The sequence below is a fragment of the Tachypleus tridentatus genome, chromosome 1 (assembly GCF_004210375.1).
Source record: "Tachypleus tridentatus isolate NWPU-2018 chromosome 1, ASM421037v1, whole genome shotgun sequence".
NCBI classification, from domain to species: Eukaryota; Metazoa; Arthropoda; class Merostomata; order Xiphosura; family Limulidae; genus Tachypleus; species Tachypleus tridentatus.
In genome coordinates this window covers 170,966,919-170,985,253 of record NC_134825.1, presented here as the reverse complement: position 1 = coordinate 170,985,253, position 18,335 = coordinate 170,966,919, and the positions used below count along the sequence as shown (strand labels likewise).

The window sequence follows — 18,335 nt, the reverse complement described above, 5'->3', positions numbered from 1 at the left end:
CAATTCCGTTTGATTTGCCTTTAAACAAAATCATACCTCAAGTGATTTTTTTATATATTTTAATACAAATTAAAGTTTTCTATTTTGATATGTTTTTAAACAGAACAACAGCGTTTGGAGATTAGCACAAAACTATACGAATAAACGTTAGGCCCCGTCATGAACACTGTTCTGCATTCCAGTCGGCCTCAGTGGCCTCAAAATTGTGCTCCACAATTTGGGGTTGACGGTGCATTATAACTTAAAAGACTGATTGCCATTATTTTTTGTTTGCAATTAAGTCCAAAGCTGCACAATGGGCTATCTGTACCCTGCCCACCAGGCAAAACAGGCATGCCGCTGTGCCACTAGGGGGCTGATGATCATATTCTAAATACTGTTGAATTGCATTATACCCCATAGTGATTCAGTTTATAACACTAAAACTGGGTTTCGAAACCAGTAGTGGGCATAGAACAGATAGCCCATTGTGTGGCCTAAAAAACAACAACAGATAATTAATTTAGCCCGCAATTGACCGTATGTTCTGTTGATCAGCTGCCATCCATTTTGTTCACTTCCAAATTAAGGATGGTTAGCGCAAATATCCGAAAAGCAAATTAAGTAGACGAAAGTTACTTACGTTAATTTAAGCACAACTACAGTGTTTCGTCTGCTCGCAGTTTGGAAGTTACGCAGACATTTTATTGTAAATTTCTTTTGGCTCTAACAGTAAAGCCAATTATTTTTCTTTTTTTCTTTTAATAAGAAGAATGGCTTTTATGCTTTTAACAAATTGGTGTTTCTAAAGTTTTTTTTTAACATGATGTGTTTTATCTTCTTTTTATACTCAACCAATAGGAAAAGAGAGTGAAAAATAATTTAATTCACTCTTGTGATCGTTCTTTCAGAAAGTGACACCAAGTGTGTTGAAACTGTACTACTGTTCGCAAAATTAGGATTCTGTGATGTGACTTCGTGATGTAATCCCTTTCTGAGCATCGAGACAGTTTATCATTAAATGTATATAAAACACTTTGCGTGCTGATAGACGTTGAGAAATACGTGACGAGCTTATGTTTTGTAAGTGTTTGTTAAATCCAATACGAAATTAGATTAGGAAGAGAAGTTCCCATCAAAATCAGCTTAGGTTGTTGAAATTTAAAAACGTATAAATTACACTAGAAAAACTATTGATAATTTAGAATGATTCATAAAATACAAAATAATTACTGTTGAAAGAAGTGTCAATGACAAGCAAGGTTGGTTGGTTTTAAACTGGTTGTTATAAAAAAGCTTTATTGAAACTGTATCTCAGAAAGACTGGTGTGGGTATTAACACTTTTACTTCGGGTTTACAACGCTAAAATCAGGGGTTCAATTCCCCTCGGTGAACTCAGCAGATAGCCCAATGTGGCTTTGCTATAAGAAAACACATACAAACATATATTAATAAAACAGAGAACGTTTCGACCTTCCTAGGTCATCTTCAAGTTAACAAACATGATCTAGGAAAGTTGAAACATTGTTCTCTGCTTTATTAGTAAAAGTGTTAATATTCACACGAGCCGTTTTGAAATAGAGTTTTTACTTCAAGTGGGTTTCTTGTTATCACAAATTAGTTTATTGAAACTATAGTTTGAATACTTGAGAGTGCTGTTAGCGTCATCTGTTGATAAATCTGCGCAAGGAAACTACATTTTGCTACATCTCACCTGTATAGATACATTTTAGCTACCAATTTTCGTTAAAATAAATTAATTGCTTTGAAAAACTTGCAACAATTCTGTAAACATATTTATACCTACACATAAATATTTTATATTAAACAATAAGAGTGGTATATGACGTATAAGTTAATCATTTATTATCACAAATATCAATTTATTAAAATATGATAAAGAAATACTTGAAAGGTTAAAACACACATAGCGATATATACATTCTACTAAAACAAATACAGCAGACGACAGATGTCCCAATATCTGTACAATCTGATTTATCGAAGACAGAATTGGAATTCTCAAAATGAACAGAATCTCATGTAACACGTTGGCTAAACGATCGGACCAAACACCTCAAGAGTTCCTAGTTTTTAATTGGAGACCAGAGGGATGGCAACCAATCAGCAGCACCCACCCCCAAATCGGCTCTTTGAAACAAGTAACAAAACTGACTGATACTTTTATAATGCATCCATAACTTATAGAACACAGTCTCTCAATTTGGACTTCTCGATCCTCAGCCCGATGTAATTATCACTAGGCCCAAACTTTAACTACTATTTCATTTTCAAAATGTAATATAAATATAAAAAATAGAACGTTATCCTAAGTAAATGGGAAACTTGTAATATGTTTGACTCCTAACTATTCTCTACAAAGAACTATAACCCGAAGTTAACGATTTCATACTAAAAACAGCTTATAAGAACATGGTCCACCAAACCGGAACAGAAGTCAATAACAGTAGCTATGTTTAATAATGTACAGGTAGGGATGGCCTTATCAGTTTTAGTACTACATCCATCGTACCCTAGACGACAGGGTTAGCTCTAGTATTATACGAAAGGCCTCGTCGATGCAAGACATGGTAGACGTATTATATGATTGACTCATATCTTCTGTACTTTAATTCATAGGCCCAGCATGGTCAGGTGGTTAAGGAGCTCGACTCGCAATCTGAGGGTGGCGGGTTCGAATCCCTGTTACACCAAAAATGCTCGCCCTTTCAGCCGTAGAGGCGTTATAATGTGACGGTCAATCCCACTAATCGTTGGTAAAAGAGTAGCCCAAGAGTTGGTGGTTGTGACTAGATGCCTTCCCTCTAGTCTTACACTGCTAAATTAGGAACAGCTAGCGCAGATAGCTCTCGTGTAGCTTTACGCGAAAGTCAAAGCAAACAAAACTTTCACTTATAGTTTCTTAACTTTATAGTAAGCTATAATATATTTTATATCACTATTACATACTGTTTATATTAACCTCGTCGTTTTCGACTTTGTATTTCAATGATCTCTTGTTCACCACTAACCTATATCAGTTAGTTACCAAAAAGGTGTTCTTACCGCGTCACGTATTACGTCATCAACACATATTTAGTATATGTTTCGTCATACATGCGTCTGTGATGTGATTAATCATACAGATAGGTAAAGAAAAAAAACAGTAATTTAATAGAAAAGTCAGTTTCACAGAATGAATATTCCGATATCGTGAAATATTATATATTCACCTTTATATTGATCATGATCAAAAATACATATCTGTTTAACAATTTCTTTACTCTAAGTCTCCCGCTAGTACAGCGATAAGTCTACCGATTTAAAACGCTAAAATCAGGTGTTCGATTTCCCCTCGGTGGACTCAGCAAATAGCCTGGTGTGTCTTTGCTATAATAAAAACACACACACTTTTCTTTAATGTACAACACTTAACTCTATCGACGATTTGTTGTAATTTTATACTGTTCACGTGCAGTAAACGTCAACAAAAGATCCCAATACAACGAAGTGAAACCGCTGATGAGCAAATAGATCAGTTTTTATGTGTTTAAAAATTAAACATGAAATCGTTAATATATAAACAGATACGTTTTTTACCTGTTTAAAAATTGAACTTGAAACCGTTAATAAACAAACAGACCAGTCTTTTTTACTTGTTCAAAAAATTGTACATGAAACCGTTAATAAACAAACAGACCAGTTTTTACGTGATAAAAATTGAAAGTGAAATCGTTAAAGAACAAACAGATCAGTCTTTTTTACGTGTTTATAAGCTGAACATGAAACCGTTAATAAACAAACGAATCAGTTTTTTTACGTGTTAAAAATTGTACTTGAATTCGTTAATGGACAAATCTGCCTTTTCTTTTTTACGTGTTTTTTAGAAGTTAAACTCGAAACCGTTGTAATCCATTGAATTAAACTTTAATCTGAAGATTACATTTAAGGCTGTTTATCTTATCGGTACTCTTTCTGTCAACATAATTTGATGTGATATTTTTTTTGTAAAATACAAAAAAGGAAACGGAAGCTTCTTCGCCAGCATGTGATGTGTAAACTGCACGCCAGGTGGCCATTCATCATTTCTCTTTGTGGCATCTAGGGCTGTGATTTTTTTTTCCTTTCTGTTTTTGGTTGACACACTTTCCATCACGAGCTATTTACGTATCTTTCTGAAACTCGTCTTGATCCATCCGACAGCGAATTTGTACTCTTCATTTTGAGTGTACGTGGCGATTGGGTTGGTTTATTTTGAATTTCGCCCAAAGCTGCACGAGGGCTATCTGCGGTAGCCGTCCCTAATTTTGCAGTGTAAGACTAGAGGGAAGGTATCTAGTCATCACCGCCCACCGCCAACTCTTGGGCTACTCTTTTACCAACGAATAATGGGATTAACCGTCACATACTATAACGCCCCCACGGCTGAAAGGGCGACCATGTTTGGCGTGACGGAGATTCTAACCCGCGACCCTCAGATTACGATTCGAGTGCCTTATCCACCTGGCCATGCCTGGTCGCAGGTGGCGATTGTCCTCAGGGACGTGACTCTGAACTACGGCAGGGAGAGGAACACGTGAGGACGCTCTCGGACTTCCCGTTAGTGGGAGTAGTTGTGGGTGGGTACCCCGAGAAAGTTTGGAACTTTAAGTTTGAAATAGCGTGTGATGGTTACCTTTTTTCAAGTATATAATTTATTTAAAAAGTAACCACCGAGACTACACAAATTATTGTAAAAATTTAACTTTTAATCTCTGACATTTTTTTATCTTTGGGAGAAAACAATCTGATACAGATTTTATATCGAAGAAAATTTGTGTCTTTAACTTTAAATGTTTACTAACAAGTATATGTGTGTATGTCCAACTATGACCATGGTCCTTTGAAAGGGACATCAAACAAAGTTTAATTGTTTGCTTTTTTTTTAAAAAAAGAGCGAAAGATATTTATAAACCGTGACAAAACGGTCATGTTAAGGACATAGTTCGACATTTTTTATCGGTTATTTTAGTGCAGAGCTACGCAATGGGCCACCTGTAATATGTCCTGCTTGTAGGTCGAAACCTGAATTCTTGTGTTTTAAGCCTTCGAGCATTCTCCTGAAGCTCGGGGCTCTTTTGTTAATAACTCTCTTTACGTAAGCACTATCCGCAACTTTTATATACAACTATTCCACTCCTACTATGGAAAGGAAATATTTATGCTCTTATAAGTTTGTGACCAACAGTAGATTCTCAAGCCCGGCCTAGCCAAGTGGTTTAGGCACTTGACACCTTATCTGAGGGTTCCTGGTTTGAATCCCTATCGCACCAAACAAGCTTGCCCTTTCAGCCGTGGGGGCGTTATATTGTGACGGTCAATCCCACTATTCGTTGGTAGAAGAATAGCCCAAGAGTTGGCGGTGGGTGGTGATGATTAGCTGCCTTCCCTCTAGTATTACACTGCTAAATTAGGGGCTGCTAATCATCACCACCCACCGCCGACTCTTGGGCTATTTTTCTACCAACGAACAGCTAGCTGCCTTCCCACTAGTCTTACACTGCTAAATTTGGGGCTGCTAGTGTAGATAACCCTCGTGTAGCGTTGCGCGAAATCCAAAACAAACCAAACCAGTAGATTCTCAGTTTAACCCTTTCACCACGTTGTGTCGCAGGAACTAAAGTACAATATGTGTTTGTTTACATGTGTCGTGACGTATAACCTACGACACACACTAACCGTTCTCCATATGTCTCTGTACAGGTGTATTTGCCTTCGTTTTAAAGTTAAGTATCAGCAACCGCAACAGTATAACAAAATTAGCAGAAAAAAAAAAAAAAAACGTTCCACGAAGAAAGGGGGAACAAATTCTTCTGTCCCAATGAAAAGGTGAAATGTGTTTTTATCTGTCCGGCTTTTCTTTATTTTACACAACCTAGGATCAGCGCAAGTTATATTTTTCTAATTCTTGATGAAAGTTCCGTTGCGTACTTAATGCTTGAAACTTTAAAGGAAGTCATTCATAAAGATGAAAGAAACTGTTTCTTTGTGTGCCTGTCACGGAAACGTCCCCGACGTATCTGTAACGAAAAGTGAGATTTTTGTAATGAAGCGAGAGACATGATCTTTATAAGCTGTAGAACGAAAAAAGACAACAAACAGCAGTACAACGCATACAAGAAAAAAACACCAAATCGAAAGACATTGTTTGAAAGAACGAACTTTGACATTTCTCATTGTCTGTTAAGATTAAGTTAAAGCGTAGAAAAATTCCTCTTGGAGAAACTTAAGTGGCTCCGTAACAGATGTGTTTTTTCCTTCCCCTCTCCGCTAGTATTTTGATGTATCGGAAAGTTTAATTTGAAGAGTAGATGATACACTGCTGCTTGTGGTCTTATCTGAGGAAATGAACTTCTATTAATAGGTTTAAAATGTGTCCGATACTGCGGAAGATATCCCCACAATATGAGAAACTTCTTGTGGAGTGTTGAACGCTGACACGTCACGGCGAGCCTAGCTGTAAGCTGAATTTCCTCTTAGGTTTCTAGGCATTTCTAATGTTAATTCTTGGTAAGTTGATAACAGTTGTATTATAAGCTCTCCTCTTTTATAGCAACAAGATATTTGTATTTATCTATACTATAAAATAGCAATGTTGTTGTTTTCTATAAAATTAATTTATGTGGAGAACACGTTTATATAATTTGTACACAGAGAACCGAAGCACTCTTAGGTTGTTGTTTTGAATTAAGCACAAAGCTACACAATGGGCTATCTGTGCTCTGCCCACCACGGGTATCGAAACTCGGATTTTAGCGTTGTAAGTCCGCAGATATACCGCTGAGCCACTGGAGGGCTAAAAGGGCGAGTATGTTTTGGTGCGTCCGGGATTCGAACCCGCAACCCGCGGATTACTAGTCGTACGCCTTAATACGCTTGGCCATGCCGGGCCCCGTCCTTAGGATCTATGGTCATTTATATAAGTTTCATACTAACCTTAACATTCTCTGTATAAATAATTCTTACTTGATATAAGGCTAAAAATAGCGTTAAGACATATCCTAGTTTGAGGCAAGGCTAAGAATATCGTGAAACTTATCCCTAATTTGACACAAGGCTAAGAATAGTGTGTAGCATAACCCTAGTTTGATGCAAGGCTAAAAATAGTGTGAAACTTATCCCTAGTTTGAACGGTGAAATAATACTAACCTATGAAACAGTATATCCATTTTCAAAATGACGAAAGAACAGGCTTTTTTTTAATAACACGAGTAAAGATGTTGGAACACAAAGTCACAGAAGAGACCACACACATCTCTCCGCCAGTGGTTAAAGGAAACAAATTATTGTTATAATAATTAAAAGCTCCTACGTCCCACAACCAATAGTGTTTATATAAATATTATTCTTATTGAAATAAAATATAGAACAATGAGAAGGAAATACGTCCCTAGTAGATAAACAACAAGGTAGTGCATTGAACGGAAGATTTGATACAGTGGTGAATATGTCAAAAAACACATGAAGTACAAACTGTCACGCAAAGAACGCTATGAAAAATGTATCAACGAGAGATAAAATGACGAACACGCCTCGCCTGCGATGGCGAAATCAGAAGAGGCCTAACAATCGCCTAGAGGAATCGCCACACTCTGACGAGAAACTCCCTTCCATTTATTTTCGGATATAAATTGTAAGAAAAACACAAAATTCCCCACAGAAAAAAAAATCACTTGAAAGCCTAAAGATTATAAACAAAAGATCTGAATCAAAATGTATGTTTTCTTAGTCCGTTACTTTCCCAACAAACCAGGATCACTATTAATTCTCACTATGTTGCCTCCCCCTAGATTAGAAGTTAGATTTTCCGGGTTGCTAGCATTTATTAAGTATTATATATATATGTAACACAACACTCGCTCATGTACTTCACTCCGAAGAAATTCCGTTTTAATATTAGCGGTTTCAAGAGACGAGGAAAGACAGACTTGTTTATTCGATTGGTTTAATCGAAAAAAACGGCACAACGGCCTGTTTTAATTGCATCCACTGCTGAAGTTGAACCCAGAAATGCATCCTTATAATTAAGTTCTCAATCTTCAGTAGTCAAGCGCGATTTTAAGCAATTTTTTTTTTTTTTTTGTTAAGCCTAAAAACGTAAATATTGCAAACCCGTGTTACCGCAATAAAATTGTGTTAATACGGGTTTGTAGACGCGCGTCACGGTTTTGTTGTCAGTCCTACTAGATGATTGTAGCCGGACCTTTCTTGCCAAGTTGATTTAGTTCCGAAATTAGTCGTGTGTAAGTTATACATATCTACTGATGATATATGAATAAAGTAGTATTTGTGTTAAAATTAATGTATGAAGTATTCTAATTTACAATAGGTATAAACACGAAAGACTACGATGCTGTAAGCATTAAGCCTAACTGGTATAATAAACAATTCGACTATCGTTTCTCCAATGAAAGCGGATAAATAAAATTTCAATTATTTTTTATGATAGGCCAAACCATTAGTTATAATTCCATTCTGGTTTGTTTTTAATGCAAGTTTTCAACACTCTGCAAATATTTAACGATTTCTCGATTACTGGAAACCACAAAGTCGTTTTGTAAATATTTAGAAAAACTATATTTCTGTTCAGCTATAGCTAAATGATAATGTTTAGTTATCTATAAATTTTATTTGTGGCTTTGATATGATGTGATTCAAATTTAAAAGCTTCAGTTACATAAATGAAATATTCAGTAGTAGTCACTGTTTTTACCTGTAGTTACTCTTAAGCACACTAGATGACGTGCTAGCTTCGGTGCTACTCGGACAAATCTTTATATCGGAGATCTCTCGTCTTTATGTTGTAACACTGACTTGAAGCCACATAATTTTGAGAATTATATCACCTTTAGGCTTAATTTTATAATTCATTTCGGGAAAAACTAATAACTGTTCCTTTATTATTATATAAAAACACCTATTTCTAGGCACCAAAATGTTCAGAGAAAAAAAACTAATTTTAGTAGATACAGAAAAATTGAAATGTGATATTCTCTACTCTCGTTACTTCGCTCATTTTGAACCTGATTGTGAGATATCCAGACATTCATTTTTTGTGACTCTCCTGTTTGTAGGAACTTCTGGTGGATCGGTGGTAAGTCTGGAGATTTGTAACGCTTAAAATTAGGTTTCGATGCCCTCATTGAGCTCAGCATAGATATTTTATTTGTGTATCTTTGCACTTAACAACAAACAAACTCATCTATAAGACCACAAAGGTATATTTGGTTCCACTCCGAAAATAAACTCGTACTGGACAATCCCCCCTAATGGCTCAGGGGTAAGTTTGCAGACTTATAACAATTAAAATCGAGTTTCGATACTCGTGGAGGGCACAGCATCACAGCCAATTATATAGTTCTTTGTTTAACAACAAACAAAGTAACATAGTGGAAGATGAGGCGAGGGTACAAAGTCTAGAAGTTTAGTAAATAAAAGAACAATAAATATGACAATAAATAAAACGCAGAAAGCAACACAGTAGTATAACGCTTTCTAGTACAACGTTCTGTACGTAAAATAACCTTCCCACGTCAGCTTTTCCTAGTTCAGTATAAAACATTAACACCTAAGAAGAGTTCCGTGTGTTTTATCTTTTTTTTCTCATTGCGTAAACCTAACAAAAATTGAATATAAGAATCAGTTCCCTTAAACGGCACGCGGAAACCACGTACATGTGATGTGAGTGGATTATAAGCGTTTCTAAAAAAAAGTTTGCTGTTGACCAAATCAGGTAGTAGTTTATTTTATGTCAGAAAATGTATTATGTTCCAACAGAGGGAGCTTCGACATCAGTGCGCACGCAATAACAACAACAACAAAAAACCACTAGAAAATAGGTCGTACAGTTTCACTCTACGATCTTACACCATATCTGGAAGAGTAGTTCACATTTCTGTGATCCTCTAGTCTTGGCGCGTGTTAAAAAGGGCAAATGGTGTCACTTCACTTATCATTCATTTTTTTGAACACCAGTCTTACATGGCTCTGCAGTCGAAGCTAAATCATTCCACACGATGTTACCAACTAACTTGGAAACAAGTAAAAGAAAACACTATATCTTTTGGCCAATATATGGCGCAATTTCCATGCATGGATGTCGTATTTTGAGCAGAGTGCCAGCATCAGAGAATTATGTATTTAAACAAAAGCGTTTGTCCACTTAAAGTCCATCTAATCTTTTGTTTGGTTTGAATTTCACGCAAAACTACACGAAGGACATCTGCGCTAGCCGTTCCTAATTTAGCAGTGTAAGACTAGAGGGAAGACAGCTAGTTATCACCATCCACCGCCAACTCTTGGACTACTCTTTTACCAACGAATAGTGGGATTGACCGTCACATTATAACGCCCCCACAGCTGAAAGGGCGAGCATATTTGGTGTGACGGGGATTTGAACCTGCGACCCTTGGATTACTAGTCGAGTGCCTTAACCACCTAGACATGCCGGGCCGCTTAATCTTTTATAGCTATGTTCAAGGTCGAAATATTTATTAATTTCAATAAATATTAACATTATTTAAATGTGTATGTTTCACCACGGTTGGACATGACAGGGTCTATACGTATCCAATATCAGATATATTTTTGTATTTATGGCAAAGCTACTGAAGCTAGGTACCGCTGTCACCTAATTTTGGACTCTTGACCAAAGAAAAAACAGTCTGTAAGCAAAGTTTTATAGACTATCATCCATGCTATTAGATTGACTGTTACTTTTATAACACACCCTGAAGTGTGAGGAATATTTTGTGGTATCGCGTGGATTCTGACTTGGCTCTCCACCTTTGCAATTCAGAACTTTATCACAAGGCCAACTCTCGCCCTACCGACGGATACAAAAATCTACAGAGACGTAAAGTGTGGTACTTATACGAAAAACATATTTGATTACTACTGAGGGTCCCACCACTAAGGAGACCAACCCATAACACTGTTGTGTTTAAAATGTTACCCAAGTAAAATAATCAAACAGTCCAAAAATTGTCTTTAAATAAGAATCTATTCCCAGTTTTCCGCTTCTCGAACAAATACTCTTTATTTTATGTCTGTTAAATAAAAACATTTTAAATCGCATACATTTGTATACGCATATCCTTCAACGCGTGATTCAACCATTGGAGTTCTAAGCCTATTATCTTACCATCAACTTTAGCTTTCTACATTTATATTCAAGCATGCTCTTCACCATATTCTCTTACTGTGTTTTTTGTTTCACCAATAGCAACCTGTAATAAAATCTGGCCTGCTTATCATTTCGTTTGAATGTTTATATTTCCATAAACTATTTTTTATAGAACTATTATCTTTACCATCACTCTGGAACAAGTTTTAAAAACTAACCCTAATCTCTTCAGGCATACATTTTATATTTATTCCTATAGTTTTAGTCACATGTTTAGTTTCTCTTCTTTAGTTTTACGTACAAATTTTTTGGTTTTACAGATTTACGAATACATTTATTTTTTGCCTTTAGATCACATAATTAATTCAAATACCGTAAGTGTAATTTAGTTCTGCTGAAAACTCAACAGAGTGCTATGTTGATGGATCACATTAGGGTTGAGGAACCATTATTTTGGAGGGGTACAATAGATTGGGAACCCACTGTTATGGATGAATATAATAGGGTCGAGAACCCCCACTATTGTGGAGGAGTACATTAGAGTTGATGACCACCCAAGACCTGGCCAGTTTTGAGAATTAATGGTCGATCTTCAAAAACTAATTAATTCTCCGAGTGAACTTGAAAGGATCTCGATTTCCCGAGAGACAGCTGTACTAGAATCTCTCAGCTTGACTGCTATTCCAGCTGAAAAGTGTTTACATACCTTGTATTTCCTGGAGTTTCCCTCGTGGTTATCCGACATTTTCATTGGACAGCCTCAGGGTAATCTTAGGCTACACTTTCTCAAATATCTTCTCTAAGAGGTCATGCAACTTTGAAATATTCCGTAGAATCATAACAACTCTAATCTACAACGACCTTACAGAAAACTTAGCCGAGAGCTTTATCTGGATTGTGGTTATTTCCGAGAGCTTTATCTGGATTGTGGTTATTTCCTGCTGCTTAAGTTGTTCACTTTCTGACTGAGACTTTTTCTACATTTACAATCAGTTGTTTAATTTTACACAATTTGTCCATTGTAACTGTGTGTCTGGCCTCAAATGTGAAACGTGGCTCAATTGCTCAACTCCGTAAAGAATTCAAAAAAAAAATTTGAAAAATAATTGTCACAGTTCTACCTCAATTTCCCTTCCCTTTCCGTAGAGTCTTATAATGTTGGGCCTGGCATGGCCAAGCGCGTAAGGCGTGCGACTCGTAATCCGAGGGTCGCGGGTTCGCGCCCGCGTCGCGCTAAACATGCTCGTCCTCCCAGCCGTGGGGGTGTATAATGTTACGGTCAATCCCACTATTCGTTGGTAAAAGAGTAGCCCAAGAGTTGGCGGTGGGTGGTGATGACTAGCTGCCTTCCCTCTAGTCTTACACTGCTAAATTAGGGACGGCTAGCACAGATAGCCCTCGAGTAGCTTTGTGCGAAATTCCAAAAAACAAACAAACAAACAAACTTATAATGTTTACCTTCGTAACTACTTCTTCGTGCGGAGAAATTAATTATATAAGCTAAACTATTTAATAAATTACTCTTTTCTCTCCCCTTAGAAAACATCGTCCCTTGGGTTTCAATGTGTTGTTTTTCACTAAAATTCACTGGCATCGATTTTAAACTGAATTACGCATCAAACAAATTACCTAACGAAAAATATTAGCAAGCAAGATGCACGTGTAGAGAAAGGTTGCTGCTGCCATCTACCTTTGTTCTGTTTATTTCCTTATTCTTACCGCAGGTGGATGAACGTATTTCTTCAGTCCTTATCGATATCCTGTACAGTAGTAATCTGTAAATTTCAGTGAGTAGATTCTTCTTACTTAAAGACAAAATAAACTGTCTCTCCATTTATCTTTTGAGAAATGTTGTAATTCTTATTTTCTCTTGTTTTTAGTTTTTAGCGCCATCTCTGGAAGAAAAGAAGGAATTTATCTTATCACCTAGTGATTCTGTGGTTTATGACAAGAAATATTGACACTGTTCAGGTGTTCTTATAGAGTTCTCTTCACGACTAAACTGGAAAATACAGTATGCTCCATAAAAACATAACACAATTTACTTTTTATCTTACGAGAACCACAACTGTTACACCTCTTTAACCCTAAACAAAAGAAATACACCTTTCGAAAATGCTCGAGCTGTAGGGTTTTTATCTTTTTATATTAAGACTTCTTGAACGTACGTTTCTCTACGATCATTGTTGTTACACCTGTGAGCCAGTTCTCAGCCCCTCATGTTTTGTCTCTGTATATTTATTTAGAAACTCATGAGTGGAAACATTTTTATTCACATTATTGTACCATCGCTTTCGATTCATCTACAGACTGAGGCGGTCTAGAATTTTCATCCTTTAAACCATATTAATAACATATCAACTTTGATGTAGTTGTGGAAAGTTTATATTTCTCTCTTTAATTCAAGTACATAGTGCATGATACAAGTGAACACATGGTCGTGGTACATGATTAAGGTTACTATGTACAACAGTAACACTTCATTGAAGAAATAGTTCTAGTGCATGTTTAAGGTTACTATGTACAACAATACTTAACCACTGAACAGTTGGTTGTAGTTCATGTTTAAAGTTACTATGTACAACAATACTTCTTCACTGAACACATGGTTGTAGTATATGTTTAACTTTACTATGTACAATACTTCTTCGCTGAACAGGTGGTTGCAGTTCATGTTTAAAGTTACTATGTACAACAATACTTCTTTACTGAACACATGGTTGTAGTACATGTTTAACTTTACTATGTACAATACTTCTTCGCTGAACAGGTGGTTGCAGTTCATGTTTAAAGTTACTATGTACAACAATACTTCTTTACTGAACACATGGTTTTAGTACATGTTTAACTTTACTATGTACAATACTTCTTCACTGAACAGGTGGTTGTAGTTCATGTTTAAAGTTACTATGTACAACAATACTTCTTCACTGAACACATGGTTGTAGTACATGTTTAACTTTACTATGTACAATACTTCTTCGCTGAACAGATGGTTGTAGTTCATGTTTAAAGTTACTATGTACAACAATACTTCTTCACTGAACACGTGGTTGTAGTACATGTTTAACTTTACTATGTACAATACTTCTTCGCTGAACAGTTGGTTGTAGTTCATATTTAAGGTTAGTATGTACAACAATACTAGTTCATTGAACAGATGGTTGTAGTACATGTTTAATTTCACTATACACAACAATACTTAGCCACTGAACAGTTGGTTGTAGTTCATATTTAAGGTTAGTACGTACAACAATACTAGTTCACTGAACAGATGGTTGTAGTACATGTTTAATTTCACTATACACAACAATACTTAACCACTGAACAGTTGGTTGTAGTTCGTATTTAAGGTTAGTACGTACAACAATACTAGTTCACTGAACAGATTGTTGTAGTACATGTTTAATATTACTATGCACAACAATACGTAACCACTGAACAGATGGTTGTAGTTCATGTTTAATGTTATTATGTATAAGAATACTTCTTCACTGAACAGGTGGTTGTAGTTGATGTTTAAGGTTACTATGTGCAACAATACTTCTTCACTGAACAGATGGTTGTAGTACGTGTTTACGGTTAGTAGGTAGAACAATACTTTTTCACTGAACAGAGTGTTGTAGTACGTGTTTAATGTTACTATGTATAACATAAGTCCCTCACTCTCTGATGGTCGTAGTGAATGCTGGGATTATACGTCATCAACAAAGTAAACGATGATTATGAAGAAATACATCTTATGTTGTAAGCTCTCTTTGTTGTTGTTTTTTTTTGTCCACTACGGAAATGAAACTCTTTGTTTGATATGGGGATGGATCTATGTTTCAGTCATTATTTTGATTAATTTATTTTTGTCTAAAAAAAAGGATCCCAGTCTTTGGTCTTTTCTTTAAACAAAAGGTGTCAATATATTTTCGAAGCTGTAAAGCATATCTAAAACTATTAAAGACTTTTAATTATCAGATTATAACAGTAGAAATGAGTATAAGGTGACGCTTAGTCTCGCTACGATTAAATTTCTCGGTTTTTTTAACACAGTAGATTATTTACTGTTTTTACACAGTGGGGTACAAAGCTACACAGTAGATTATTTACTGTTTTTATACAGGGGTACAAAGCAACACAGTAGATTATTTACTGTTTTTACACAGGGGGTACAAAGCTACACAGTAGATTATTTACTGATTTTACACAGGGGGTACAAAGCTACACAGTAGATTATTTACTGTTTTTACACAGGGGGTACAAAGCAACACAGTAGATTATTTACTATTTTTACACATGGGTTAAAAACCTACACAGTAGGTTGTTTTTACACAGGGGGTACAAAGCTACATAGTAGGTTGTTTTTACACAGGGGGTACAAAGCTACAAAGTAGATTGTTTTTACACAGGGGGTACAAAGCAACACAGTAGATTATTTACTGTTTTTACACAGGGGTACAAAGCTACACAGTAGGTTGTTTTTACACAGGGAGTACAAAGCTACAAAGTAGATTGTTTTTACACAGGGGGTACAAAGCAACACAGTAGATTATTTACTGTTTTTACACAGGGGGTACAAAGCTACACAGTAGGTTGTTTTTACACAGGGGGTACAAAGCAACACAGTAGATTATTTACTGTTTTTTCACAGGGAGTACAAAACTACACAGTAGATTATTTACTGTTTTTACACAGGGGGTACAAAGCAACACAGTAGATTATTTACTGTTTTTACACAGGGGGTACAAAGCTACAAAGTAGATTGTTTTTACACAGGGGGGTACTCGAATTTTGAAGACTAACATTACGTGTCCCATAATGTTACCGACCAGAAGGCCCATTATTAATATAAAACTGTTCTGTCGGTAGAGCCACCACGTGGCTGAAGTTTTGTCTAACAAGTGATTTATTTAACAATGTTTTGTTAAAGTGGATAAATACAAGACTTGATACATTCTAAAAACAAGTTATTGTTACGGTATTTCAGGTATGTTTCTAAGTTCAAACAGCAACTTAAGAGAAAAAGCTGTTAATAATAAACAGAACAGATCCACTCAGCAGGTTTGTATTCATGTGTTTAGTCTGTTACCTGTAGGCTAGTAACAGACCATTTACCACTCCTACTAGCATCGGAAAAATGGAAAATCTAGTTCTCAATGTTAAGAAATTTGGAAGAGCTAACTCTCAACATTGGAAACGTGGATGATCTAACTCTCAACATTGGGAAAGGTGGAAGATCTAGTTCTTAGCATTGGGAAAGGTGGAAGATCTCGTTCTCAACATTGGAAAAGGTGGAAGATCTAGTTCTCAACATTGGAAAAGGTGGAAGATCTAGTTCTTAACATTGGGAAAGGTGGAAGATCTAGTTCTCAACATTGGGAAAGGTGGAAGATCTAGTTCTCAACATTGGAAAAGGTGGATGATCTAGTTCTCAACATTGGGAAAGGTTGAAGATCTAGTTCTCAACATTGGGAAAGGTGGAAGATCTAGTTCTCAACATTGGGAAAGGTGGAAGATCTAGTTCTCAACATTGGGAAAGGTGGAAGATCTAGTTCTCAACATTGGGAAAGGTGGAAGATCTAGTTCTTAACATTGGGAAAGGTGGAAGATCTAGTTCTTAGCATTGAGAAAGGTGGAAGATCTCGTTCTCAACATTGGAAAAGGTGGAAGATGTAGTTCTCAACATTGGGAAAGGTGGAAGATCTAGTTCTCAACATTGGGAAAGGTGGAAGAGCTAACTCTCAACATTGGAAAGGTGGAAGAGCTAACTCTCAACATTGGAAAGGTGGAAGATCTAGCTCTCAACATTGGGAAAGGTGGATGATCTAGCTCTCAACATTGCTTCAAAAGAAGAGAAGGTAATTCCACCTTCATTATTTCCATTTATTTCAGTATTTGATAACCTTATTTCCAAACCACATAGGATGAACTGATTAAGCCCTTAGTATTGGACCGTGCAGCGTGGTTCTCAACAGGTCCAATAGGCTATCCTTAGTATTGGACCGTGCAGCGTGGATCTCAACACGTCCAATAGGCTATTCTTGTTACTGGACCGTGCAACGTCGTTCTTAGCAAGTTCAGTGAGCTTTCCTTGGCACTGGACCATGCAACGTGGTTCTCATCAAGTCTAATAAGCATGGTGCTCAGCCGGTCCGATGACTTATCCTTGATTTTCAATCATTCACAAAGGATATTATTCTTTCAGTCAGCAAGGCCCTTGAATGAATGTTAAGAATTTTTTTGTCAAATCGCTCAAATTATAAATGAATTATCTGGTTATTCTTCACTTTCTGGAAGTCTGCTTCCTTGTTAATCTCACACTAAGGTTTTATAGCTGACTTCTAACTTATGGTTTGAGCAACTAAATACTTCTGATAATTAACGTATATATTAAAACACAGTAGAAAAGACCGAAAGACGAGCAAAACTAATGAAATAATAAAGAAAAGTGTTCAAAATAACAAAACATACGCGTCTATCACAAAAACTTTATATTAATTTGCAAAAGACCCTTCGTCAGGCTATTTTAAATTGTTTAAACGAAATGTTGCAAACGAATATAAAGTTTTTCCATATACGCGTTAATATTAATATTTGTGTGACTAAATAACTAACCAACGCCTTGAAAATTAACCATTTATACAAATCTCGTAACTACATATGACCTTACCCGAGCAGAAAATAAACGCAAAGAAAAAATGTATTGTTCTGATGTAAGGCTGCACAATGGAATGTGTTCACTGTAATTACCGTACACGGTTATCGTTGTAAGCCAAAAACCTAAACACTGAGCCATTGAAAAAAACAACATTTATTCGTCAACTTCAATTATAAAATTGCTTTATGTTGTACTGCTTGGAGAAGAAAACATCAGCCTATTTTATTTGGTATGGGACCGTTAGAGCCTCTTGTTTGTTTGAAATTAAGTATAAACCTACACAATGGGCTATTTGTATTCTGCCCACCATGGGTATCGAAACCCGGTTTCTAGCATTGTAATACCACAGACATCCTGTTGTGCCATTGGGAGACGTTCGAAAACAGAAGCACACGGTTAATGAATCCTTATCACAAATAGGATTCCTGGAGGCCTCGTTTCAAGACCAAATATACAGATTAGTCTCACTATTCCACCAGGTGGATCATAGTTTCTAAAATCAAGCCACTGCACGAATAAAAACAAATAGTAGGTAGGAAACTGCA

General features: G+C 36.2%; 1 protein-coding gene across 2 annotated transcripts in view; it reads left to right on the top strand.

The window, feature by feature from the left end:
- Positions 1–18,335, top strand: part of LOC143230253 (pikachurin-like) — a 225,131-nt gene that overhangs the window by 199,176 nt on the left and 7,620 nt on the right. The window contains exon 14 of one of the 2 annotated variants that reach the window (XM_076463482.1): positions 13,025–13,619. The exons of the other annotated variant lie outside the window; for it this stretch is intronic. Within the exon in view, the coding sequence (XP_076319597.1) occupies positions 13,025–13,074 (50 nt within the window). The 3' untranslated portion in view covers positions 13,075–13,619. Of the gene's footprint in view, positions 1–13,024; positions 13,620–18,335 lie in introns of those variants that run through there. 2 annotated transcript variants of the gene reach the window in all.